Raw genomic sequence first — 27,707 nt, 5'->3', positions numbered from 1 at the left:
GACGTTTATACTCTGCTTTTTGCCACCTCTAAAAGGAGCAGCTTTCTGCTGCTTCTTTTGGGGCCGACATTAAGCCAGATCGGGGGCCACAGCATGTGACTGCCACAGCTCCAATCCGACGGAGTCTGTCTGTCTAAAAGTATTAGAAATATTGTGTAAAAAGTTACTTCCAGGCTATGTGTATATCGTTTACACAAAACAGATAATAAATTTCATATTTAGACTTGGGTCCCATCACCAAACTACCTCATTATGCATATACAAATATTACAAAATGCAAAAAAAATCCAAAATCCAAAACACTTCTGGCCCCAACCATTTCAGATAAGGGAGATTTAGGGGCGAAACATACTGCCTGTATGTGCTACCAGTCAGCAGGCTTCACATCGCCCAGCTGCCCAGACACACCAGCTTCCAGGCACTCTGGCAGCACAGTGTTTATATGTCACAAGCCACAGGAGCACCGTAAAGCTGCAACGGTGCAGAAAAGCCAGCTTTTTGCTGGTGCAAAACGGAGCAGCAATTTGCTTCTTCTTTTTGGGACAGCAAAGAGTTGAACTGGGGCTGCAGCGTGCAGTTGTTGCAGCCCCAATCCAGCTTTCTTGGGGACAGTCTGTTTCGCCCCTTAATCTGTATTACTTACTTCCAATGAAGAAATCCTGTCAGTAATAAATTCTATATTCTTGTAAGGATGAATATTTTGTTAATTAATTTCCACGAACATCATGGCAAGTAAAAAAAAATGCCTCCACCAAAAAGTATTATGATTTCTACGTACTGGTAGAGAGATTGTCATTAAGTTTATTTAATTTAATTACATCCCACCTTTCTTCTGGTAGAGAACCCAGGAGCATATTGATTTATAGATTTAAAGGGGGGAAAGGGGGGGGGGGGGGACAGAACACAGAATATATCAAAAAGAACCTGCTTGTTTCCAAAACCTATGGAAAGCTGAGATCCTGTTTATGGGGTGGGAAGGGGAGTGGGCAATCAATCTGCTTTAATCTCTACCCTTGATCTGAAGCTCAAAGTCAGGCAGATGTATTTTGTGTCTCACCATCTGGAGAAAATTCAGAAGGAAAAGAAAAAGGACATCTTTTCTTTTCCTATTCTCCAACCACCATCTCTCCACCACACACACTCACCCAATACGAAGCAATAAATTATTCAATGCTGAGTCCTGTAGCCAGCCCTGAACATGCAGCAGAGGATTAAGTCAAGAGCTGTCTTTTTTATTCCCATCACACCCTGAAAGCCCTGCAAGGCTCCTTTTCCTGACTAGTAAGAGCCCTCAAGAAAAGAACTCCTTTTAGAGACTTGGGGCATGCTAAAACATTATGCTAAATGTTCTCACTCGTATACATCTAGAACAGTGGTTCTCAACCTTCCTAATGCCGTGACTCTTTAATACAGTTCCTCATGTTGTGGTGACCCCCAACCATACAATTCATTGCCACATGCAAATATGTGTTTTCCAATTGTCTTAGGTGACCCCCGTGAAAGGGTTGTTCGACCCCCAAAGGGGTCCCGACCCACAGGTTGGGAACCACTGATCTAGAAAAAAAACAGGTCTCTATAGGTCTGCTTCAGTACTTCCAGTTATATTATACTAGAGCTATAGGGAGAAACTGGTGTGGGAAAAGTTTCAGAAAGCAGTAACCTTATGCTTGCTGCAACAGGTGAGGCCAGGGCCGGATGTAACAGAACGAAGGAGCTGAAAATTCAGAATGCCAATTAAGGCACTCTGAAATTCACTCAGGCACCAAAATATGACATTTTCTGGTAATGTGGGCTTTTCCAGGGCGGGGGGCTGACTAGAATATAACATAATGTCCAAAATCTCCTGGGGCTTGATGAAGAAACATTTACCAATGATTATTATTCTTAAAAAAAAGTTCATTTCACATGCTGAATCAATGGCAAAAGTAACTGATTTTAAGGTAAAGTAATATGATTCCCTTACGTAAAGAAAAAAACGAAAGCACTGAAAACAGTTCACACAGATTTCAACACATCCAAAGAACAATGTATTATAAACAAACAAACAAATAAGTGATTATAAAAATGATTAAGTATCCTTCTGTGGAAAAGTACAGTAACAGAAAATTTCTGACTGAAGTCCAGTGGTTACATGTGAAAAAAAGTATCAGAATACATCTCTACTTATTGCTCTGGATCAACTGTAATTTTCATATTCTTATACTTCAGACATTTATTTTTCAGGCAGTGTAATGCATTTTAACAGTACATAAAACAAAGGGTGTGTGTGTGTGTGTGTGTGTGTGTGTGTACATATATATATATATGCCATCCTTTCCCATCTTCCAAGGTTTTCTGGAAGATCTCATAAGTGAACTATGTAGGTGTTTTCCTTCCTATGAGGAAATGCACAGAACTTACAAAAAGACAATCCATTTAAGCCAATATGAATTACTCCCTCCAACACACACACACACACACACACACACACACACACACACAAGCTGGTTAACTGTGAATATTTCTTTTCAATTCACTATCTGTTCATTTTACCAATGGTGCAATGGTATAAGGAAAAGATATATGACATTTTCAGAATGAGTACCGAATATATTGGTGGAATGTCCTTTTCTAGCAATAGGTTTCAATTCATTGTGTCCCCATCCATACTGCCGGTAATTATCCCAAGCATGTTTCATCATCTAAGGAATGGAAAATGAATAAAAACAGATCAGTTAACAGAAATTAGTACTGTTACACTTCAGACAATAATTCTATTATATATCCAGAGTTTCTATTTAGTAAAACAGATAAGCAACAGTAAACAACCATTTTTTTTCAAGTTAAAGGTTTCTTGAAGCCTGGAGGTGCTTCAAACACAAGTGAATAATGAACCATAAATTATATGAATGTAATTAACTCAATATATCATATCAGAAAAGTTTTGAATTTTCTGTCCAATTCTGGCTCAGATTTTATCAAAAATACACAAATCAAATCTGACTCCACCAGTTATTTTACAAGCTATGGGAGATAGTCTTCATTTCAAGTACTACATTTTTAGTTACTGTACATATGTACTCATAGCACTGAAATGAGTTTTAGGCTGACCTCTTTCTGCCACCTTGCAAACAACTGGCTAAAAATAAGGCCCAGAGGTGTGCTAACTACCAAGTTAGCTCTCATTACTCTCCGGAACAGTCAAGCATATAGTAGCTTGACAAAAAGAGCCTGACCGTTGAGCTCCTGCTCCTTCTCTTTGCATTCCCTATCTAATTATATTTATTATTATGTTTAATTTTGCATGTTCAACAGTGAGGGCAATTTTCTTTTCTCTCAAGAGTGATTAAATGTGCTCAAAAGGTCTACATGAGCACTCCATCACAATTTATCTTCGATAAGGCCAACATTACTTTGTAAATAGGTTAATTGGATAAGGATTCCAAATGTTGTCAATAGCAATCCTAAAACCAACACAGCAGCACTAAATGGATTCGCTCTAACTTCAGTTTGGAAAGGCTTATTCTGTTTGAAGATCTTTCAAGACTGGGAATATAGTAATAACTGTTTGTTTGTTTTTAAAGTCTCTTTGTAATGGAAACCATGCTCTACAAAATTTTGTTCAAAGGTTAGCTGAACATTACTTTAGGCCTCCAGTCAGCTCCAGCTCATTTATTGCTCTCAAATACAGATACCTAGACATTTTTTTTAGGAGAGAAATGTGTTTCTAAACTACAGCACTGACAGGATCTCTAGAATCATTCCACCATGTAAAATAGGACTGTTGTTTGCAACAGTCTCTTCATATAACCTTTCAGATGTGCCAAACTATTTAGTTTCAAGAACTGGAAACATATACAGCGCGCCCACGTCATACGCGGGCGCACTTTACGCAGCTTGAGCATACACGCTCAAGCCGCGGGGCGCGCGCAGGGCGGCGCGTCCCATTCAATTGAATGGGCACACGCACTTGTTGCGCCCCACTGCGCCGCCGTGCACGAGCCCCATTGTTTACAATGGGGCTTGAGCATAGGCGGAATTCGCCTTACGCGGAGGGATACGGAACGGATCCCCGCGTAAGGCGAGGGCCCACTGTATTACAAATGGTGTGGCTTAAAAATCCTAAAGGCACCAAATCCTCTCTAATCTTGGAGGCTAAGGAGGGTTAGCCCTGGTTACTACTTGGATGGAAGACAGTCAAGAAATATGAGGTGCTGTAGGTTATATGTCAGAAGAAGGAACTGGCAAAATCACCTCTGAGTATTCATTGTAAAGAAAATCCTCTTTTTTTTCCCTTTTTTTGGTGGGATTTTCAGGCTATGTGGCCGTGTCCTGGAAGAATTTATTCCTGATGTTTCATCTTCATCTGTGGCTGGCATCTTCAGAAAATGGTGGCATGGAGGTGTGTGAGATACATACACACACACACACACACACACACACTCTATGTGACCCTAGGTTGAGAGGAAGTGATTTATATGTTAATCTCTGTGCTGGTCTGTTGGTGAATGGCAAGGCCTCAGGGTGGGGAGATTTGCCAGGAGGATTTGTGTCTGTTTAATTAGTGATCCATCATCTGCTGGGAAACCCCGAACCCTGGATGATGTTCATTTGCATGTGCTGAGTCTTGATTTTGCTGCTTTTCAGGAGTGGTAGCCAAACTTTGTTTAAGGGTTTCTTAAATGGATTTCAATGTCTTCCCTGTGCATTCTGACCTGATAGTTGTTGCATGGTGCAGATTTTCAGTGTTTTCAAATAGCATTTTATGCCCAGGTTGGTTTATAACATGTTCTGCTACTGCTGATATTTCCGACTGGCTCATATTCCTTGATTCATGGTTGGACACTGCACTTGGTGGTCCCTATGTAGACATGTCCACAGCTGCACAATATGCAACTCCTGCAGCCATGAGAGGTTCTCTCCTGTCCTTCGCTGAGCACAGCATTTGCTGGATTTTCCTGGTTGGTCTGTAGATCATTTGGAGGTTGTATTTCCTTATCAGTTTCCCTATTCTTTCTGTGACCCCTTTGATGCACAGTAAAAATATCTTTTTGTTGGGTGGTTGCTTTTCTTCACAACTGAAAATTTGCAGACTGGGCCAGCCAGAAAAATCAACTTATCCTCCCACCCTGATGCCTTGCCATTCACCAACTGACCAACACAGAGATTAATATGTAAATCACTTCCTCTCAAGCAAGGGTCACACAGTATATATACTCCACACACCTGCATGGCACCACCCTTTGAAGATGCTAGCTAAAAATGCAGGTGAAACATCAGGAATAAATTCTTCCAGAACATGACCACATAGTCCAAAAAACCCACAAAAAACTATGGATGCCGATTGTGAAAGCCTTCGACTTCACAAAATGCTATGGAATTCATTGGGTCACCATAAGTTGACAGGTGACTTGAAGACACGTATACAATACATATACTGCAAATTCTTACACTTACCAAAACATCAATAAAATAAATATTTTGTTGTGAATATTCAGAGGAAAATGAGAGCTTACTGCATAAAGCTGTAATCCAATTATCTCTTAAAGCAGCTATGTTTGAGGTAGCCATGGACAGGGAATCTACAGAACACCAACTTTTACAGAATACTTACCAGCCTAGATATTTATTGTCAAGCTCAGTCACCGTTTCCCAATTGTTAGATATAAGCAAAGGGTCTAACAGAAGGTGCTGTGTAATTATATTCAGAAAGTTTGGGCTGGTGCTAATACTTAATTTTAGGAAGAAAGAAAGAAAGAAAGAAAGAAAGAAAGAAAGAAAGAAAGGTAACTTGGAAAATACCTCCTCTTTATCCCATTGACTGTGTTTCTTCAGCAGAATTAAGGTTTGCAGAATTTATTACCAAGCTGCTATGTTTGGGAGTGCTTATTCTTAGTTCTTCAGCAAACAGAGCAAAATAACACACGTGTCAACTAAGAATTCACCTCTATTTACAAAGGAAGGTATCAATGTGGGGCATTAAAAATCAGCAGGAGATAAACTGAGCTACCACATGCATTATCTTTTTACCGAAATGATCTCCCATCCGGAAATATAGTTAGATGAGAATCGGATGACACTGTCTGTTACCTCTTTAATTTTTTCCCTTTTTTCTCGAATGTCTGGATCCACTGGATCTCCATTGTTAATCCCTACAAGATTTGGCACCGGGACTGGTGGCAGAGGCTTGCTGCTTTTGTTCTTCAAGCCCTTTACAATCTTGTTCTTCTCAGTCTGAATTTCTGCTTGGATCTCATCCCGTGACTTCTGCAGTTTTTCTTTTGCTTCTTCCAGAGCTTTTTCATGGTCTGCACGAATTTTATTTCTCAGGCGTTCCTCTTCTTCCCTAAAGAAACAATCAACAATCTGACCACTAATTTCTTAGTCAGTTTAAATTCTTAAGTTCGTAAGGTGCACTGTACCTTTCTTTCCTACTAAACATCTGTTACGCAATATTTTCTGAAAAGGCTTTGTAATACTGTGTTGATTATTATTAGATATTTTTGATGACCCTGCAACTCATCCTTAGCATAAAATTCCATCTTGAATCAATTATGCCAGGAATATAGACTGAAGGAGGATGCTTCCCATACAACAGCAGCCATTTTATACATTACATCTAGCAATGAGAAATTTCCCATTGAGATAACATTTTTGACAGGAGTCCAGCAGCAGTAATACTGTTTTGAACAAGCCTGAACAATACTGTAAAGTGTCTGTTTGTCTTTCTGTCATGATATACAAATCTCCACGCTTGAAGCCATAACTGGACCAAAACAAAAGCTGTAGTAAGGTTTTGGTTATTCTATGTAATTCTTTGAACTAACACTTTAAAGTTCTCTATTTTTAGAATGCACATGTATGAACCAATTTTGATCAAATTTGGTACTTACACTTAGCTTGTAACCTTGATATTTATACTTATGACTGCACAAACATTTTGTTTTCCACACACTTCAGCTTTTTTAAAATTGAATTCATTTTTCATGAAGCTTGGTATGAAACAAATTTAAGGATTACAGGTGCTACAACTCAAAATTGTTTCCTTTATAATGTAAGTAAAATTATCATCTACTTGGGCAATAATAGCCACCTTTCCTAGTAGGGATATAAGTTTAAAACATGCATACATAACAACTCTATGTAATGGTCAAGAATGATGAGAGCAATAGTTCCTCAAAATTTGTAGAGCTACAGGTTCCTCACTTCTATCGTAAATGCTATTATTGCTATTTCAATTGCCACTGTTTAAAATGTTCCACAATGGCAACAAAGAAGCATACGCAGAGGAGGCCAACCAAAATGGTGAAAGATCTGGAAACAATGCCCTATGGGGAACGAATTAGGGAGCTAGGTATGTTAAGCCTGGAGAAGATGAAGTTAAGAGGTGACATGATAGCTCTATTTAAGTATTTGAAGGGGTGTCATGTTGAGGCTGGAGCAAGCTTGTTTTCTGTTGCTCCAGAGACTAGCAAACAAGCAATGAATACAAACTGCAAGAAAAGAGATTCCACCTTAACATTAGGAAGAACCTCCTGTCAGCAAGAGCTGTTCAACAGTGGGACACACTCCTGCCTCGGAGTATGGTGGAGTCTCCTTCTTTGGAGCTTTTTTTTTAAAATAGTTTTTATTAGAATAATTTTCAAACATTTCTTTAAAGAAGAAGCAATTCTACAACAAATGCACTCATTTCACACAACAATCACAACAATCCTACAATAGGACATCCATTCAAAACATCATGCATTACTTCCTTGTCTACAGCTTTCAGTACTGTATTTTATTATTTCCAGTCTTTCTATAAAACGCTATCTCATGGCATAGATATAATGTTTTCTTTCCTACTTTAAGGCTGTTATATCAAAATGTATTTATAGTTGAACTGTAACTCACATATGAGCCTATATATAAGGTAATCTTCTGGTCCATTTATCCATTTCTGGTATCTCAAATAACTTTACTAACCAACCCTCTGTTGATGGAATGTTTTCTTGCGTCCGTGTTTGGGCATATAATATTTTAGGGGCAGATAGCTTATAAAATAAATATTTTTTTCTATTTTTTCCAAGTTTTTCATCAATCATGTTTAACAGAAATGTTTCTGGTTTAAGTTTTATGTTTTCTTGTAATCTTCCATTTGTTATATGATATTCTTGTGCCCAATACTTCTTTGCTTTTACACACGTCCACCACATGTGGAAAGCGATCCTTTTTCTTTAAAACATTTTTAGCATTTATTAATACAATTTCCATAGATCTTACATAATTTTTTTAGGTGTTAAATACCATCTAAAGTTATCTTGTAGCAATTTTCTTTTAGTTCTTGGAACAAAGTACAGTCATCCCTCCATATTTGCAGCTTTGATATTTGCGGATTTGATTATTCAAGGATTTGATTAATATAGAATCATAGAATTGGAAGAGACCGCAAGGGCCATCCAGTCCAACCCCCTGCCATGCAGGAAATCCAAATCAAAGCATCCCTGACAGATGGCCATCCAGCCTCTGTTTAAAGACCTCCAGGGAAGGAGACTCTATCTATCTAATATGTTCTCTCTAGGACTGTCTAGGTCCTCCAGTGCAACTCTGTGGTCAACTTGAACTAAAAGTTGCACTGAAAGACCATTTGTAGCTACTCCAGTGCCATTCTATGGTCAGTGAATGTTGGACACTGACCAGAGAGTTGCACCGGAGGACCTTGAGATTCCTAGAGGTGTCCTCTCAGGTAAAAACGGTGTTTTTGTTATTTGTGATTTTTCCATATTCACGGGGGTCTTGTTCCCCTAACCCTAGAGAATATGGAGGGACAACTGCTTTAACTCAACTGTGTACACAAAGTTTTTTTGTGAACCATTTTATTATGTTTTCTTTTACAATTTCATCTTCTGTGACCATTTTCAAAATACATTTAGATATTTTGGATAGTATAGCATTTTCATTTGATAATAGAATTTCTTCTATCTCTGAGTCAGCTTTCCCTATCCATCTTGCTTATTGTCCATTATGTATCTTTCTTTTATTTGCTTTTATAGAAACCAGTTACATCTAATACCTTCTTTTTCAAGTTCTTCTAAAGGTTTTTATTTTCAGTGCACCATTTTGATAGGTCAGTAGGTTTTTACATGTGATCTAGTTTTTGTTTAACCACTGATAGCTTCTAAATAATGCTTTGTGTGGGGAAGCCCACAAAGGAATCTTTAAACAGATTCTTTTAAAATATTATTCCATGTACGTAAAAGAGTTTCTTATGGAGTGATTATTAAAATCACGGTTTGCTTTTTCTCTGTAATAAAACATATAGGCTTGCCAGACAAATCCCAGATCTGCAACCTCTAAATTTAATATTTTTAATTTTTCAATAATGCCCAATCTTTTCTTCATATTAGACAACAAACGTGATAATACAGTTTGAGATCTGATAAGGCTAGCCCCCCTCTTTCTTTCGTATCCTGCTTATATTTTAGTTTTATCCTTGGTTTCTTGGCATTCCATATAAAAGATGTTATATCCCTTTGCTATTCCTTAAATGTTACGTCGATTTTAATGACTCGTAAGATTCAAAATAAAGTTAACACTTTGGGAAGAATGTTCTTTTTAATTGTGGAAATTCTTCCTAATAAGGACAGTTTCAAATCCTTCCATTTTAAAAAGTTCTTCCTTTATTGATCCCCACATTTTCTTATAGTTATTTGAGAATAGATCAGAGTTCTTATTTGTGATCTTTGAAGGTTTTTAAATAGAGGCTGGATGGCCATCTATTGGGGGGTACTTTGATGGTGTATTCCTGCATGGCAGAGAGTTGGACTGGATGGCTCCTGTGGTCTCTTCCAACTCTATGATTCTATGAGAACAACCCAGTGTATCATCTGGCAACAAGGGCTAAGTAATATTAATTGCATTCTTCCCTAGGTTGCAGTAAACTTCATTAACTACTTTCTTGTGATTGTAAGCAACATTCTGTAGCTCTTGAGAAAGCAGACTAAAAGTATCTAATCCTGCTAAGCCTTTGTATGAGGGAGTGTTAAGAAGTTGTTTAGGTGAGAGTGAGCGATCCCCCTACCACTCGGGGGCCTTGAGAGTGTTTCATCGGTGGAGGTCAAAACAGCCCTGCCTCCATTCTTCCCCAGCCTCCCTACATACAGCCCCAGGGGGGAGGAAGCCCTTCTCCTGCTGCCCCTTTGATGCCAAGTTCAGATTTGACATCATGTTTACAGCTGGCATTTGAGCTGGAGCAGAGGAGGGGGTTCTGGGCTTGGTGCCTTTTGGCCACAAGATGGCACACCTCTTTCTTTGAGGCATCCAGGGCTCGTCCAGCAGAAAAAGAGCCTAAATGGAGTCGGGATGCTGAGCACATGCCACCATTGAAATCCCATTGTCCCTAATGGCCGCACAGCGCCCGCACCTCCATTGGGGACAATGGAACTTCAGCATCTGCAGAGGGGACCAGAACAGATCTCCCATGGAGATTAAGGGCCAGCTGTATAGAAAACCAAGAATAAATGGATGTTAGCAAGTATGTCCAATGGTATGTGAGAATATCTGGAAGACCAAATATTACTTATTTAATAAAATTTTGCATTCTTTTCCTTGATATTCTAGATTTTAAGCCCCTCAATTTTTTTTTCTAAACAATGACAAGCTTGCCATCCATAAATTTGAGCATCCGCAGATGACCCACCCCATTCATCCCAATGGTGGTGCATGCACACATGACTTGAGTTCCTGTGGGTTTTGGCATCCATGGAGGGGTCCAGAATGGAACCTCCATAGATATGAAGGGCAGATGGCATTTAATTTTCGTAAATACTTGCAAAGTATAAGGGAAAGGAACATAAACAATATTTTACATAAACTATACTAGGAATAATGTTCATTATAATCATGTTTACTTTACCCCACAGAATCTGCTTTAAACCTTACCATCTTTCTAAATCTTGTTCAATAACTCTTATTAACTTGCTTATATTAAGTTTAATCATGTGAGACAGATAATAGAAACTGCCATGTTTTAAATACATAACTGTTCATCTTGACTTCTACTGGTAGTACTTCTGACCTATATCAATTAAATACCCAGCTAAATTCCAGTTAAGCTATTGTGAAATATGCCCTGATAAACGCCCTGATAATAAGGCTATCTTTTTCCCCCTCAAACTGATTAAGAGTCTAATTACATATATGTACGTATACTCAAAGTCCTACTGAGGTCAATGGGACTGATTCCCAGATAAGACTGCCTCTCCTTCAACTAACTGGGAGCAAAAGTCAACATACTAAATAGGATTCAAAATTAAATATAACATTAATATAATCTCAAAAATGGATAAAATATTTTAAACCTAGAGTCTCTATGTTCATATTCTGCCATGCTTCTTTGTAAAGAACAGTTCTAAATTGATCTAATATAAGACACTAGTAGGGGACTACTCTTTGAATTCTACAACACAGCCTCTGTCAATGGTGTTGAGGATCCAGGAGTCCAAACGGATGGAGGCTGAAGTGAAGTGCTACTTCTGGATCATGGAATGGAGACATTAGCATTGGTGGAATAAAAGACATTGACATTGGTGATACAATGGCAGCAGAAGGGTGGTCCAAGGCAGAATCATTTGGATGTCTTGCCTTGTCTCTTCTTGGACTGGCTGGGCTTATATCTCGGAGTGGAGGCAGCTTGCTTCTGGCCATCAGAAGACAGCAGAAGGAGCATATGACAGTAGTGAGACCTTGGTGGAAAAAGCAGTTTCCTGTAGGTCATACTGTACTCTTACCATGAGTGCCTGGATCTGGGGAGAGACTGACCACAGACCTTCTGTTTTGCATCTGCTCCAACTAAAAGTCCATCTTGGAGCTGAAGAGCCTACTATCATCAAACAGTATGTTCTCAATCACTGACCAAGCTTGCTCAGAAAGCCCCAAGAAGTGTAGTCTCAGAGTGCCACTGGTCCAATCATCAACTTGCTACCACAATTGGCAATATCTCTAGAGGTCATGATTTCCTGGCCAGCCACCTGGCGAGCCTTGAAATGGGTCATAGATGCCACTCTTCGGTCTTCGTCACTCAACTTGTCAATGGTGGTAGAATAATTTCCTATAAAAACTGATAAGCACCCACGCAGGCCAGACCACTGGAAATTTTACAAGGCAGAGGAAGAATAGGATTTTCTGCCAATCGAATTGAGTTTCTTCTTTTCCTTATCAGCAGAAATGGAATAGAGCCGAGAGCTCCAAAAACAAGCATCATCAACAATTAACGAGTTGGGCTTTGGTTATTGTCCAATCCAGGGAATATCTGAGTCCTGAACTCTGTAAAAACTCTCTATTTTAGTCAAGTTAGTAGGGAGGATAGTGATTTGTGGATCAACTGGGCCAAAGAAGGTAGCACTGGTAGAGTGGTGGCCTGGGAATGAACCTGATGGAACATGGGATTGTCTATTTGAGACTGAGATGCAAACAAGTCAAGGAATTTAATCATCCACATTATCTAGTCTACAATGCTTTGACACTGTCTTTTGGCAAGGACGGATCTAGTGCACAAAGAGCAAGAGGAAGGGACTTAGATGCAGAGACTGTTACTGAATCAGAGTCTGGCCCAATGTCTGAGGTGCCAGTGGCATTGTTGCAAAAGTTAGAACAGTTACAGATGGTTTCGATGCTAGAGTTTGCTAAGTGGTATCTTGTTGCAGTCCTGAATAAGTTTGCCAACTTTCCTGACCCCACCACAGCCCCAGGGCAGCTTCAAGAAGCTCCGGCGGTATGCATCTTGCACTGCCAAACACCTCTTACTGCCAGGAACGTCTTCTTAATGTTTAGGCAGAATCTCTTTTTCTGTAGTTTGTATTCACTGCTCCATGTCCTACTTTCTGGAGCAGAAGTAAACAAACTTGCTCAATCTTCAATATGATTATCCTTGCAATGGAGAAAATGTTACATTTTATCATATGTGGTGGCAATGTACAAAAGAGAAAGGAATATTTGAAAAAGATACAAAACAAAATGAAAGAAACACTACAAATAAACTTTCCATGTGTTCCAGAATTATACCTATTAAATGTGTTAAATATACTAGATGGACAATCAGAAAAAAATATATGGAAAAGTGCTACTATATATAATTACAGCAGCCAGGATTGTGTATGCTAAGGAATAGAAGAATACAGAGATATTATCATTAGAAGATTAGGAAGTAAAAAACTTGTATGAAATGAGCAAAATATCAACCTTTTAGGTAGTAAGGCAACAAAACATTTTGAAGAGAATTGGGAGAGTGTCAGAGTTCTCTGGGAATGAAAGAAGGGAAAGAAGTAATGTTACTTGACTAAGGGCCAGAAAAGACTAGCAAGAAGGGGCGGCTTGAAGTCACTCCCGCCAAAAACAGATTGGGACCACGGCAAAAACACACTGCAGCCCCAACCCGCCTTGAACCCAGCCCAAATAGAACAGAAAAAAATCCTAAGAAAAGATCCTATCTGCTCCTATTTGGTCCAAGAAAGAGCCAGGTTTCCTGACCCCATCACAGCCCCAGGGCAGCTTCAGGAAGCTCCGGCAGTAGGCATTGTGTAAATGCCATGCTCCAATGACACCTAGAAGTAGGCTTTTTTGGCATCTGTTTCGACCCTAAGAGTAATAAATGGGGAAGAAAAGAGGGAAAAGTAAAGATAAGTAGAGAATGATAACAGATCCTGTTTCTATCAGTTCACAAAGGGAAGATATACAAAACAAAGATAAAGGAACGGACAAATCAGAAAAATGTAATAACCAACTCAAGAAGGTGAAATAAGAAAGTAATTAAGTTGACGGTGTGGTAATTAAGTCTCGTGGTGCCTAGAAAGAATCTTGTTATTTTATGTTGTTTTGCAATAATGTAGTCATTAATGTAATGTTGTCTTGTATTAATGTATTGTCATTTGTAATATTTTAAGGAATATTTAAAACCCTTTTTAAAAAAATTTAAAAATAGGATTATCCTTTGGAAGATTTAAACATGACTCTCATGTCATTCCTTAACCTTTTCTGCTCCAGACTAGACATACCCATTTCCCTAAGCCACTACACATAAGGCATGATTTCCAGATCTTTCACCCTCCTCTGTATATACTCCAGTTTGTCCACATTCTTCTTGAATTATGTTTGCAGAACTGGACACAGTATTCAAGGTAAGGTCTGACCAAAGCAGAATAAAGTGGCCTTATTACAGTGGGCCTTTGGTATCTACTGGGGTTTGGTTCCAGGATCCCCTGTGGATACCAAAATCCATGGATGCTCAAGTCCCATTAAATACAATGCCATAATAAAATGGTGTCCCTTACAAAAAATGGCAAAATCAAGGTTTGCTTTTTGGAATGTATGTACCTTTGAATATTTTCAAGCTGTGGATGCTTGAATTTGTGGATAAAGAATTGGTGGATATGGAGGGTTGGCTGTAAATGTAGGAACACTGTAGAAATTTAGATGTTTAATGTACTAATAAACCCAGTAACCTAATTTAGAAGCCTGCAGCAAAAACAAACTGTGTACTTCAACAAATATCAATTGCAATCTAGAGGTTTCACATAGCTGTAGCAATATATAGTTACACAACTTGTTTGGACCCAAGTAGGGTAAAGCAACAGCAATCACAAAAGGAAGACAAACATCTGTGATTGCAAAGCTGACACTGAAAATTTAGTGGAAAACCATCACAATCCTATGCATGTTTGATCAGATGTAAGTCCCATTATATTCAATGGGGCTTACATCTAACTAAGTGTGTTTAGGACTGCAATCTAGGAGTCCACTGATAAATCTGATTTAAAAGGGATTGAAAACTCATCAGAGACTTGGCATGAAGAATTTCAGTTTATGCTGATCCCATCAGTAGCTTTAAAACTCTCAACCCTATTAAAAAGTCACAAAACATATGCTTCAAAGACGGAAGTGTAATTATTTGATGTGCTAAATATATATTATAATTTGGAATATAAAACTATAGTTAGCATTATTTAGGATTCTGTCAATTCCTTTGCATTCAACAATGGCAAAAAATTATCTGAATAGTAGCCATGATAATTACGGTGACCCTAATGAAAAACAAGATACAAAGGTATTAATGGGCCTGAACAGATAGGCCAAAATAAACTTGCTTCAGATCTCTTTGGAGGTATGCTATTTAAATGATATGGACATCTTAAGAAGCCAGAAGCTGCACCAAATCTGTGCTCCAGTCCTTAAGACTGAAGAGTGGCTTTAGTGTGGCTTCCAACCTCTTAGGGTGCATGCATCATTTAAACAGCATACCTCCAAAGTGACCCAAAGCAGCTTTATTTTAGCCTGTCTGTTCAGGCCCAATATGGATTTTGTTACCAATACATCCTTAAGCTGAAAATGTGATTCAAAATATTAGAGCAAAAGTCTATATTGAAAAGCTAAGATGGAACTCAGACTTTTTTTTTGTACAAAGCCTGTCAAAAGCAACCCTTAGGAACAGAAAATACAGTGGATATAGTGTTGTTCCCACATCTCTCAAAAACTAACCAAGTGGATTCTCAGTCTGCTAGCAGTGGGTGGTTCAGATAGCTCTACACAAGGCACGGTGTGGAATTTAGTGCACAGTTGTTACTACCTATTTGTTAAAAATGGGCTGTATAAGTTGGAAACAACTTGAAAGCACACAACAGCAATAAACAACTTGTCAAATTTTTTGAACTGGCATTGAAAGCAAAATAATATCTGCTTATAACAGCACTACTTGATGTAATAGGTTAGCTTCTTGCCTATTGAAAATAAGATGAGGATGTTTATAAAATGCTACAGAGCTTCTTGAAAAAATGATACATCTATCTTTATTTCTGCAATAAACTTTTTAAGAATTACTTCCCAAATTGCACAGCGTCCCCACATTTCAAAGGAGGGATATTAAAAACTGTGGAATGAATTTCAAGTTAAAGGTTTTTAAAAAGATCTACAATGGAGCACTAAAGTTAGAATCATCCAGTCCATCATATTCCCCATCGTTTTGTACGGATGTAAGAACTGGACAGTAAAGAAAGTAGATAAAAAGAATATCAACTCATCTGAGATGTGGTGCTGGACGAGAGTGCTGAGGATACCATGGACAATCAAAAAGACATTTAAATGGGTTCTAGAGCAGATCAGGCCTGAACTCTCCCTGGAAGCCAAGACGAGTCTGTCATACTTTGGCCACATCATAAGGCATGAATCATTGGAAAAGACAATAATGATAGGAAAGGTAGAAGGCAGTAGAAAAAGAGGAAGACCGCATGTTAGATGGATAGACTCGATCAGAGAGGTCACAGTCCTGAATCTAGAAGACCTAAGCAGATTGGAGGTCTTGGAAATATCTTTCACAGGGTCGCCATGAAGTTGACTAGAGGGCTGCTAACAGCAACAAAATACACAGAGCCGAAGTGACATCACTTCACCAGCAGCAATATCATATGCTAGGTAGTCGAAACCAAATTTTAACTAGCCCAGTCACAGTTTGAGATCTCTGCCTGGTAGCCACAGTTGCTTAATTTGAGCATTACAGCAATTTATGCTTAATTTATGCAGTAAATCTTCAGCCATGGTGCATAAAGAGGAAAGACACAAAATGAAGATCCACACTATATCCATATGTAACGTTCATATCAAAAACTGACAGCTAGTTTAACTAATAAATTATAAAAAGTCATTTAATCTTTGCTAAGTCCTGACTGGGTAGGATTTATCAAAAGCAGGCAGGGGGGCACTAATATTCTATTGGCTGTGGATATGATTGCCTTAAACTGGGACAGATTTGATCAGCCAGCCGTTATTTCTTTAAATGCTGATAAGGCCTTTAATAAAGTTCAATGGCTGCTTATTTTCGCCATACTGGCCTGTTACAGACTGCCAAAATAAAGCTGCTTCAGGTCTCTTTGGAGGTATGCTATTTAAATGATGCATGGGTCCTAAGAGTCCGGAGGTTGCGCCAAAGCCACACTCCATTCCTAAGCACTGAGTGCAGCTTTGGTGCAGCTTCAGGATTCTTAGGATGCATGCATCATTTAAACAGCATACCTCCAAAGAGACCCGAAGCAGATTTATTTTGGCAGTCTGTAACAGGCCACTGTTACCTTAAGTCAGATAACTTGGTGTTAATGATGAGATTTTGCCCTTTACAATTTTACAAGAACAGTTTAAATTACCACATCAGCTACCTGCCAATATCTACAACTGAAATATTTGTTACAATCTAGATTTGGACCTGCAGCTTTAAAAGCATCTGAGATTTCTTTAATTTTAGAACATTAATTTGGGCCAACCAAGTATTCCAACCAAGTATCCAAATCAACAATTTAAATATATAAATTTCTATTATCTATAAATAAATATGGCACGAGAGGTTTACAACAGGAATGGAAGAGAGAATAGGAACACCAAATTCTGACTAATCAATGGTCATTGGTTTTATCATCTATAAACAGTGTGATAAACAGTACAATAGACATGGCTCTTTGGGGTATGTTGGTCACCACAGCATCTATTCAAAAACGGGATTTTTAAATCAGCTAATTGTTGGAAATGTAATACTGCTAATGCTTCCTTGAGGCATACAGTAAGTTTCAGAGTTGGCATCTAGTAGCAACATTTTGGGAGGAAGTAATCACATGAATAATAATACAGTATGAGTAAATTTAGTTTTGGAAAGTTCAGTACAGTAATGTGCTTGTTCTTTTGGATTATTTACCTGTATCTTGGAAATTAACGAACAGCCAACAGAAATGGATTTTTCACACCCTTCCGACTGCTAAAAGACTGATAGTAGAAATATCATTTTTCTCACCTGTGATCTAATGGATGGAAGATCTAACAACTCTTGCAACGTTTGAAAGAATGGCATATAGACGGAATTTACAAATGGACATATTTGGACATTTGGCCAGCTTTTATAGAAACCTACAACTAATTTGGTTATTTTCCCTCTCTTTTTGTTTTTATTTTCCTGCTTTTGTTATACTGGGACATTACTGTATGTAACTGAGATCCCTTCTGATTGTAAATAACAATTTATAACATACTGTATTTTAAAAATTAAATAGAAAATAAGAAACAAAATGAAGAGGCAATAAGGCTTATGCACATGGTTATGCTGAAATGTTTTAGCACGGCATGCAATCTAATGCTCTTTTCCTTACTCAGTTAAATTCAACTAGGTAAAACACAGAAGACAAGCTGCAATAAAGAAGACCATTCTGTGGACAGTAGGGACTGTTCGACAGTGGAGCACACTCCTTCCTCAGAGTGTAGTGGAGTCTCCTTCCCTGGAGGTCTTTAAACAGAGGCTGGATGGCCATCTGTCAATAGGGATGCTTTGATTGAGATTTCCTGCATGGCAGAATAGGGTTGGACTGGATGGCTCTTGCAGTCTCTTCCAACTCTATGATTCTATGACAGAAAGGACAGCCGATACCATTTCCTAAAACTTCCTTCTATGTAGAAATGTGTGCCTTATTTCAAGGCTTGGACTAGGAATTTCCCCTCCAATGATAAAAGACAACAAAAAGGAAAAAGAAATTACTTTTGGCAATCCCCCCTCCCTTTGCACTCACACACCCAATCCCCCAATCCTCTAAGCTGAGAACAACAAGGAGGAGGGAGCTTACACGCTGGTGAAAGCCTTTGCTGGAGCAAAGAGCCTTCTGTCAAGCAAAGGACAACTCTATACAATTCTATATACAATACATCCATGTAGATGGATAGCCTTATATAAACAAACCACTACTACTTCTACTACTACAGTTATTATTCTACAAGTGCCTTGTGAGTTTTGTTGTATTGCTTTTATTGTTTTCCTAAAATTAGGTACAGGCATAACTCAATTAACAAACCTCTGACAGAGAGGTTCTTTTATATAGTGTCAATTTATGGCCACCCAGACCTTCATTTTCTCCTTGTGCCATGTCCAGCTAAAAGTTCTTCAGCAGCATCAGGATTGGGGGGGGGGGGATGATGAAAATGGCCTGAAGAAATGACAACTTTCAGTGTTATTTTACAACAGTGTTTCTGCAGTAAACAATGCAATAAAGCTTCAGCTGGGAAAGAGTGGAATTCTACCTCAGATGATCTTACTGCAGCCATGATGTGTGCCTGCCTAAAACAGGCAAGATGAGCAGCAGCAAAACAGTCCTTTAATGTGAGAGTAGATAAGCCTGCCCTGCCAGCTATTCCCTGACCCCCAACATAGAGTTCCCATACCCCTAGTATGTTCGGCTGCCAAAATGAAAACCATAAGGCCAGTGAAAAGAAAACATCATCATCCTTGGATACATTTTGGAAGAAGGTTTCAAGTGGTTTCTAGAAGGTTCAATTGCCTGACTCAGTTGGTTCATTTCATATGTGCATATCATTAGTATTGAATAAGAAGTATGCTGAAATATGGTGCTCTGCCCCCCCCCCCCCCCCATGTTATTTCTGCCTCTGGGACCAATATCTGTATTAAAGAAGCTGCACTAAGAAAAGCATCAGTGAATTAAAAATATATTTAAATCAGGATCCTATGAGTACTTATTTTCCAAGTATGTTTGCGGACAGCAAGCAGAGGAGGAAGAGAAGGAGGTGAGGCAAAAGAGGAGGAGGAAGAAAGAAGAAAGCGGAGGCAGAGGCAGGCAGGAGAAGAGGAGGAAGGAAGGAAGGAAGGAAGGAAGGAAAAGCAGCAACAGCAGTGGGGTGAGTAAGGGGAGGAAGAGGAGGTGGCAACCCCCTTCCACAGTGAGAGTGGCAAGGCAGGCTTCAGGGGAGAGGGATGGGACAGCAAAGTCCCACTGCTTTCAACAGTAGCATGGTTGCGTGGCTGCACCATCACTAAAGATAATGGGACTTGAGCATCCGCATACAGTATTTCGATATCCGTGACGAGATCCGGAACAGATCCCCTGCGGATACCAAGGGCCCACTGTACGATGTGCCTTGCCTTCTAGCCTTCAATAGATCTTTAAAAAGAAATCAAAAGGGAAGAAAACAAACAGCAATCAATAAGAGAATATTGTTATAATGCTTCTAGTGTGTTTTACTTAACAATGTAAAGTCTGTCTGCCCCTGAAGACTCTCCTGAGTCTTTCGGCTAAGAGGAGAAGGAGATCTACTTGTTACTGGCCCCACTTTCCTTGTTCCATATACAACGTGAAAGGGAAATGAACTTTTAATCAATAAAAAGAGACTTCCCTTATTGATTTAGCATGTAATTCTACCTATAGATGGATGCGAACACATAAGGGCACTATAAATATTTATATTATAAGGTGCATGGCACAGACCCATATCCTGAGTAACTTTTAAAGTATTCTTTTATTCAAGTTACTTTGGGTTATCCACGCTGCAGGGAACCAGGCACAGACACAGCAAGGTTTCAACTTTCTGCCTATGCCCAGTTGTCCTCAGGCCAATATGTCTAATGGAGAGACACAATGACCCTGCGTCTTGTGAAGGTTTGTGTCACTTTCATTCCTGGTCAGTCAAGGACTTGTCTAAGGAAAATTGGCAGTAGTAGTAGTAGTATCCTGCTTTCCCACAAAAACAAAACTGGGGCTCAGAGCTGCTTACAATTTAAAAGAACAGTACAATTAAAATGGCTCTCTCTTCCTTGGGCACTTCTTTAACATCAAAGGACAGAGCCCAACTGACCCTATACTTGGGTTCCATCAACACTGCAAAAATCACCTGCTTTGGCCCCACTTTAACTGCCATGGCTCGATGCTATGGAATTGTGGGAACTGTAGTTTGCTGTGGCACCAGAGCTCTTTGACAGAGTAAATGTCACACAAAACTACAAATCTTAGAATTCCTCAGCACAGAGCCATGGCGGCAGTTAAAGCTGTGTCAAAGTGAATTACTTCTGCATTGTGGATGCAGCCTTGCTGCTCAGAAGCCTTCACTTGCATCTCACCTTCAACGAGAGAGATTGGGAAGAAGAGAAAGACAAGGCAGGTGCAGCACTTTGGTCTCTGTTCACGCAGGATCAGAGTTGGAAAAGACCCAAGGACCACTCAGTCCAACCCCATTCTGCCATGCAGGAACTCTCAATCAAAGCATCCCCATTGACAGATGGCCATCCAACCTCTGCTTAAAGACCTCCAAGGAGGGAGACTCCACTACACTCCATTGAGGGAGTGTGTCCCACTGTTGAACAGCAACGTTCCTCCTAATGTTGAGCTGGAATTTCTTTTCCTGGAGCTTGCATCCATTGCTCCGGATCCTAGTCTCTGGAGCAGCACAAAACAAACTTGCTCCACCTTCGGTGCTTAAATATTTAAACAGGGCGATCATATCACCTCTTAACCTTCTCTTCTCCAGGCTAAACATCCCCAGCTCTCTAAGTCGTTCCTAACAGGGCATGGTTTCCAGACCTTTCACCATTTTAGTCGCCCTCCCCATTGACAGATGGCCATCCAGCCTGAAGCACTTGGGAAAGCACTTAAAAAGTTAGAGCTTTCCTAGGATCTCAAACACAATCTAAAAAGATCAGAACTGGGAGATCTCTTGCTTGAACTTGACTCAGCCAAAGCTGACCCATATCTAATAGTTCATAGGATCACAGACTCCTAGAGTTGGAAGGGACCCCAAGGGTCCCTCCAGTCCAACCCCCTTCTGCCATGCAGGAACTCTCCATCAAAGCATACCTGACAGATGGCCACCCAGCCTCTCTTTAAAGACCTCCAAGGAGGAGACCCCACCTCCCTCCTTTGGACCCGCTCCACTTTCTCAATGTCCTTTTTGAATTGTGGTGCCCAGAACTGGGCACAGTCATCCAGGTGGGTCCTGACCAGAGCAGAATAGAGTGGCACTATTACTTCCCTGGATCTAGATTCTAGACCAATAGTCCCCAAACTGTAACCTTTAACAGGTTTTGGACTTCATCTCCCAGAATCCCTTGCTATTGGCCAACATGGCCGAGGCTTCTGGGACCTGAAGTCCAAAATCTCTTAGAAGGGTACAATTTGGGGACACTATGCGCCTGGACAGAGAGGGCTGCTGGGAGTCGCTTTGGAGGTACGCTGTTCAAATGACCCAGGCGACCCTGTGTCACAGGGGATGCTTCGATGGAGAGTTCCTGCATGGCAGAAGGAGGCCCTGGAGGGGGTCTCTCTTGGCCCTGCCCTGCCGGCAGTACCTGTGCCGGTGCTGGTCGTGGCCCTGTCCGTGGATGAGGTAGCCTCCCCCGTGGTGCTTGCCGCCCTGCCCGGCCTCGACGTGGGGGATGAGGACGTCCTCGAGGCCGAGGTCGAAGCGCTTGTGCTTGGAGGAGTCCGGCAGGAAGAAGAAGGCCCCGAAGCAGAGCGTGATGAAGGCACTCAGGATCAGCAGCAGGATGAACTTCTCCGACAGGCGCAGCGTGGCCCGGTGGTGGCCGAAGCCGGACCCGGAGGAGGAGGACGCGGAAGAGGAGGAGGAGGAGCAGGAGGACGAGGGGCCCAGGCCGCGAGGGGGGATCCTCCGCCCGGAGAAGGGAAGCAAAGCCGGCGTCGTCATCGCGGGAGGAGGAAGGGGGGGGGGGGGGGGGGGGGGGGGGGAAGGCCGGGGCTCAGTGGCGGGAGGCCGGCATCAGAGCGGGTCCCCTCCGGGAGGGAGGCCCAGCATCCCCAGGGGCCCCGGAGGCACCTCGGCGGCGGCCGCCAACATCCGGGTCACGCTCTCAGGAAGCAGGCGGCAGGAGAAGTGGTCCTCTGCCGCCGCCGACGGAGCAAGAATGAGCCTCAGCCAACGGCCCCGGCGAAGAAGAACCCTCTCTCTCTCTCTCTCTCTCTCTCTCTCTGCGCCTGCGCACAAGGAGAGACAGAGCGGAACCGGAAGTGAAAAGAGAAAACGGATGCACCCTCCCCTCTCTCCCTGTCTCTCTCTCGCGCACGCGCGCGCCTGAGGTTCTATAGACTCACGGAATTAGTAGACTGACGCGCAGGGTTAGGTTGAGTGGGAGTTGGCGGGTTCATTTTGCTCCCCTGCTTCAGGAGGATTGGGAAAAGGAGCGAAAGGATGCTCAGGCAGCCTCCCCATGAGAAGCAGCCCTGCTTCTTAGTGTCTAAGGCTATGGAATTCTGGGAGTTGGAGTTTTGTTGCGGGGCCCAGAGCAATGCTTTCCAGGAACCCCTAGATACCAAAATCTGTGGACCCCACAATTCATGCATACTCAAGTCCCATCAAATACAATGGAGAATCACTGTTGTTGTTACTACACTGGGCCCTTGGTATCCTCTGGGATTGGCTTCCAGGAGGTCCCCTTGATACCAAAATCCATGGATGCTCAAGTCCCATTAAATACAATGGGGTATTATTGTTAATAATAATAATAATAATAATAATAATAATAATAATAATACAGTGGGCCCTTGGTATCTGTTGGGGTTTGGTTCCAGGATCCCCTATGGATACTAAAATGCATAGATGCTCAGGTGTCCCATTAAATACAATGGGGTACTATTGTATGACTGGAGTGTGGTGGTCTCCTTCCCTGGAGGTCTTTAAGCAGAGGCTGGATGGCCATCTGTAGAGGATGCTTTGATTGTGAGTTCCTGCATGGCAGAATGGGGTTGGTCTGGAGGCCCTTGGGATCCCTTCCAACTCCAATTACTACAGCGGGCCCTTGGTATCCGCTGGGATTTGATTCAAGGACATTCCGTTGATACCAAAATCCATGGATGCTCAAGTCCCATTAAATATAATGCGGCATTATTATTATTATTACTACTACTACTACTATAGTGGGCTCTTGATATCTACTGAGGTTTGATTCCAGGAACCCCCCCGCTCCCGATACCAAAAGCTGTAGATGCTCAAGTCCCACTAAATACTATTATGTATTTATATCCCACTCTTTCCCCAGAACTGGAACTCAGAGCGGCATCACAATATTATTAAAAACATACAAAAGAGGGGCATTGAAAAGGAATTGAATTATTAAACACAATGAGGTGTTATTGTTATTATTGTTATCACCACAGTGGGCCCTTGATATCCACTGGAATTTGCTACCAGGACGTCCCGTTGATAACAAAATCCATGGATGGTCAAGTCCCGTTATATACAATGGGGCATTATTATTATTATTACCATTATCACCATTACAGTGGATTGTAACATGGATTGTGACAGAATCGGGCCCAATATGAACTTCACGTGCAAGATTCGATTTCAAAACCAATCTAAAAGGTAATGTGAATGGCCCCTTGGTTTAGTTCCAGGACCCACCCACCCCGTGATACCAAAATCTGTGGATGCTTATGTCCCACTAAATGCAATGGGTATTATCATTACCACCACCACCACCATCATCACAATGGGCCCTTGGCATCTGCTGGGGATTGGTTCCAGGAACCCACACGGATATCAAAATCTGTAGATGCTCAAGTCCCTTTAAATACAATGACTGTATTTATTTTATACAATTATATAAAATGGCAAAATCGGTATTTCATTTGTTTGTTTGTTTGTCTATGCTGCATCCACACTGCAGAAATAAATCACTTTGACCCTACTTCAACTGGCATGGTTCAATGCTATGGCACCAAAACCCTGACAGATGTGTGAGTTTGCCTAAGGCTTCTCTGTCAGGGAGCTCTGGTGCCACAACAAACCACAATTTCCACAATTCCATAGCATTCAGCCATGATAGTTAAAGTGGTGTCAAATTGGATTATTTATGCAGTGCAGATGCATCTTGCATTAATCAATAATATCACCATAGTACAGTCTGGAAGTATATTGCTGAACGTAGTTTCCCCATTTTTCTGTACACAAGTCTACTATTTCCAAGAGAGCTGCATCAATTTCTAAGGAAGATTATCTGAATGTCCTGTTGCCTACGTCATATATATTTATAATCGTTGTCATTATAATTATTTTATTTACTTATATCTCACCTTTCTCCCAATAGGGACTCAAGCTAATGAAGATATACCTTATATCTATAGAGCTCATTTCCAGAACATTGGGGTTTTCTTATGTGTGCTACCCAGAGAAGTCAGTGGGATTTTTGCTCTTTTTTTATTGGAATGGATACTATTTGGACATTTAAAAGATTTAAAAGTCAGTGGACCACAAGCCTTCTATATGTAATTGAACCTAAAGGGGCTGTGAGGCAATTCAAGTGAACAGAGCTTTGTTCAAGGTGACCAGATGTCATCACTGCAAAGGAGGATCAAGCACTGCAAAATGGAGGACGCTCAAGAAATATGGAGGACATGTCCCAAAAAAACTAAAAACACTCATATAAATGTAAATCCATGTTTCTTAGCCTTGCTCAAAATGAAGGACATTTTGAAATTCCTTCTGAATAGAAGGTTGAAATGTAGGACTTGTCCTGGAAAAGAAGGATGCCTGGCTTTGCTGAAACTTGATGGATGATCTGTGTGAGGGATATTTTGCTTGAATGAAAACCCAAACCACTTTCAGACAGATCTCTGACCTGAAATATTCACACTAGACCACAACGCAGTGTTCTTGTATTCTCTCTTTTTTTCCAGCTTCGACCCAGCCGCATCTTGCAAAAAGCGTAACCTGACTGACCTGAAGTCACGCTCTTTGTCACCCATCAAAACTGGGCCAGGATCAATTATCATTTATAAATTAAGCCCTAAGCGTAAAATCTTTTTAAAGACAATATATAATCAATAATTCCAATAGAGATAATGTGAGCAAATAAAGCATAATTCGTGTATTCAGATACCATAAATGAATACACAACAATTAACTAACACATAAAAAGAAGGAAAAGCTTGAATCGATGATGGGTGAGATATCAAATAAAGATAATCCCTGGTGAAGCGATTATTATAAATCCAGAAAGATCACTGAGATCCGTAAGAGGATGGCAATGGCAAACCTCCTCTGAAGAAATCTTACCAAGAAAACTCCATATAATAGGCTTGCCCTAGAGTTGCCATAAGTCAGAAACAACTTGAAGGTGCACAACAACAGCAACAACAACAAGATCATTATAGTTCACCAGGTTCAATACTTTTTCTTTTACCAATCGTGGTGATCCACAGAAGAATATTGTAAAACACCAAGCAAAGATTTCAGTTTCCAGTTTTGCTGTGCAGCATTGCTATCGTTCACAGTAAGTCACACTTTCTCAGCCTCAGAGGGTGGCCATGGCAAACCCCCTCTGAAGAAACTTACCAAGAAAACCCCATGATAGGGTCACCGTAAGTCAGAAACAGCCGCTGCTCTGAGGCTGGTGTCTGTCCCACCACCCTCCCAGTCTGTGGGAACAGAGGAGATGGGGCCTTTTAATTAAAACAAACGAACAAACAATTTTAAAATGTTTAATTTTTTTATTGTTTTGTTTTTCAGTTTTTGTATTTTGTAGATTTTAACAATGTTTTTTCATCAGTGTGAGTCACTTTAAGTTCCAGTATGGAAAAAAGTAGTACAGAAATAAAATAACAATGTCACTTGCTATTTGATGTTCTTTTGTTGCATGTTTTATTGAATCATTTCCTGTATTGCCATGTACTTTATATGTACAGTATTATGCTACTAGAGAGGCCCCTTCCCCACCACCTTTCCCTTCTCCTTTTGTGTCGTGTCTTGTTAGATTGTAAGCCTGAGGGCAGGGAACCGTCCAATTAAAAAGATTGTATGTACAGCGCTGTGTAAATTTACAGTGCTTTATAAATAATGGTTAATAATAATAATAACAACAATTAATTGATTGATTTCTGCGGAGCAACTATACATTCAAGTGCAGTATCTCCATTAGCTCAGCCTACTCTGTTCCAGCGTAACACCTTTAAATTTCTTAGTCCTTGTGAGAGTGTGTGGTTGCGTGTGGTATATGATTGTTGGATTTCCCCTTTTAAAATAAAACCCATTGCTTGGTTAGAAAACTGCTTCTGGAATTCTTCATATCTCTGGATTTGGTATACATCGGGATTGGGTCCTTGACTGAGTAACCTAGCCATTAGGTACTACTATCTTTGAGCTAATAGGTAATTCCCCAAAGCTCACATTGATATTTGGTTGTCCTTTTGAACAGGTGCTCATCCCAGGGTTACACTGTGACAGATGGCAAAACCTCTGTTTAAAGACCTCCAAAGAAGGAGACTCCACCACTCTCCAAGGGAGCATCTTCCACTGTCAAACAGCACTTACTGCCAGGAAATTCCTCCTAGTGTCTAAGTGGAATCTCTTTTCCTGTAGTTTGGACCCATTACTCCTATTGACTTTTTCAGTCAATAGAATCATAGAGTTGAAAGTGACTGCAATGACCATCTAACCTTCTGCCATGTAGAAATAGAGAAACAAAGCATCACATCCAACCTTTGTTCCAAAGATGGAGAGTCCCACAGCCTCTGAAGCAATGTATGAGAATAGATCTTGCAGTAAAAAAAAAGTCTTCCTAATGTTTGGGGTGGAATCTATTTTGTTGACATTTGAATCTACTGGTTCATGTTCTAGACTTGAGCAATTTAAAACAAGTTAGCTGTGTCCTTCTCCTCCCTTCGTAAATTTAAAAATGGCTATCACATCACTTCTCAGTCTTCTTGACTGTGACTTCCTGCATAGCAGACGGGGGATGGATTGGATGGCCCTTGAAGTCTCTTCCAACTCTATGATTCTCTGATACTATGGCCTGTTACAGACTGCCAAAATAAAGCTGCTTTGGGTCTCTTTAGAGGTATGCTATTTAAATGATGCCTGGGTCCTAAGAGTCCGGAGGTCGCACCAAAGCCACACTCCATTCCTAAGCACTGGAGTGCAGCTTTAGTGCAGCT

At 40.6% G+C, this 27,707-nt stretch overlaps 1 protein-coding gene across 1 annotated transcript in view; it reads right to left on the bottom strand.

Moving 5' to 3' along the window:
* Positions 1 to 22,760, bottom strand: part of MAN1A2 (mannosidase alpha class 1A member 2) — a 78,682-nt gene extending 55,922 nt beyond the window's left edge. The window contains 3 exon segments of the mRNA XM_042447724.1: positions 2,585 to 2,681; positions 6,070 to 6,325; positions 22,106 to 22,760. Of these exon segments, the coding sequence (XP_042303658.1) occupies positions 2,585 to 2,681; positions 6,070 to 6,325; positions 22,106 to 22,464 (712 nt within the window). The 5' untranslated portion in view covers positions 22,465 to 22,760.
* Positions 22,761 to 27,707: the final 4,947 nt, after the last annotated feature.

This window comes from Sceloporus undulatus, chromosome 2 (genome assembly GCF_019175285.1).
Source record: "Sceloporus undulatus isolate JIND9_A2432 ecotype Alabama chromosome 2, SceUnd_v1.1, whole genome shotgun sequence".
Classification (NCBI taxonomy): Eukaryota; Metazoa; Chordata; class Lepidosauria; order Squamata; family Phrynosomatidae; genus Sceloporus; species Sceloporus undulatus.
This window is presented reverse-complemented; position numbering and strand designations above follow the sequence as displayed.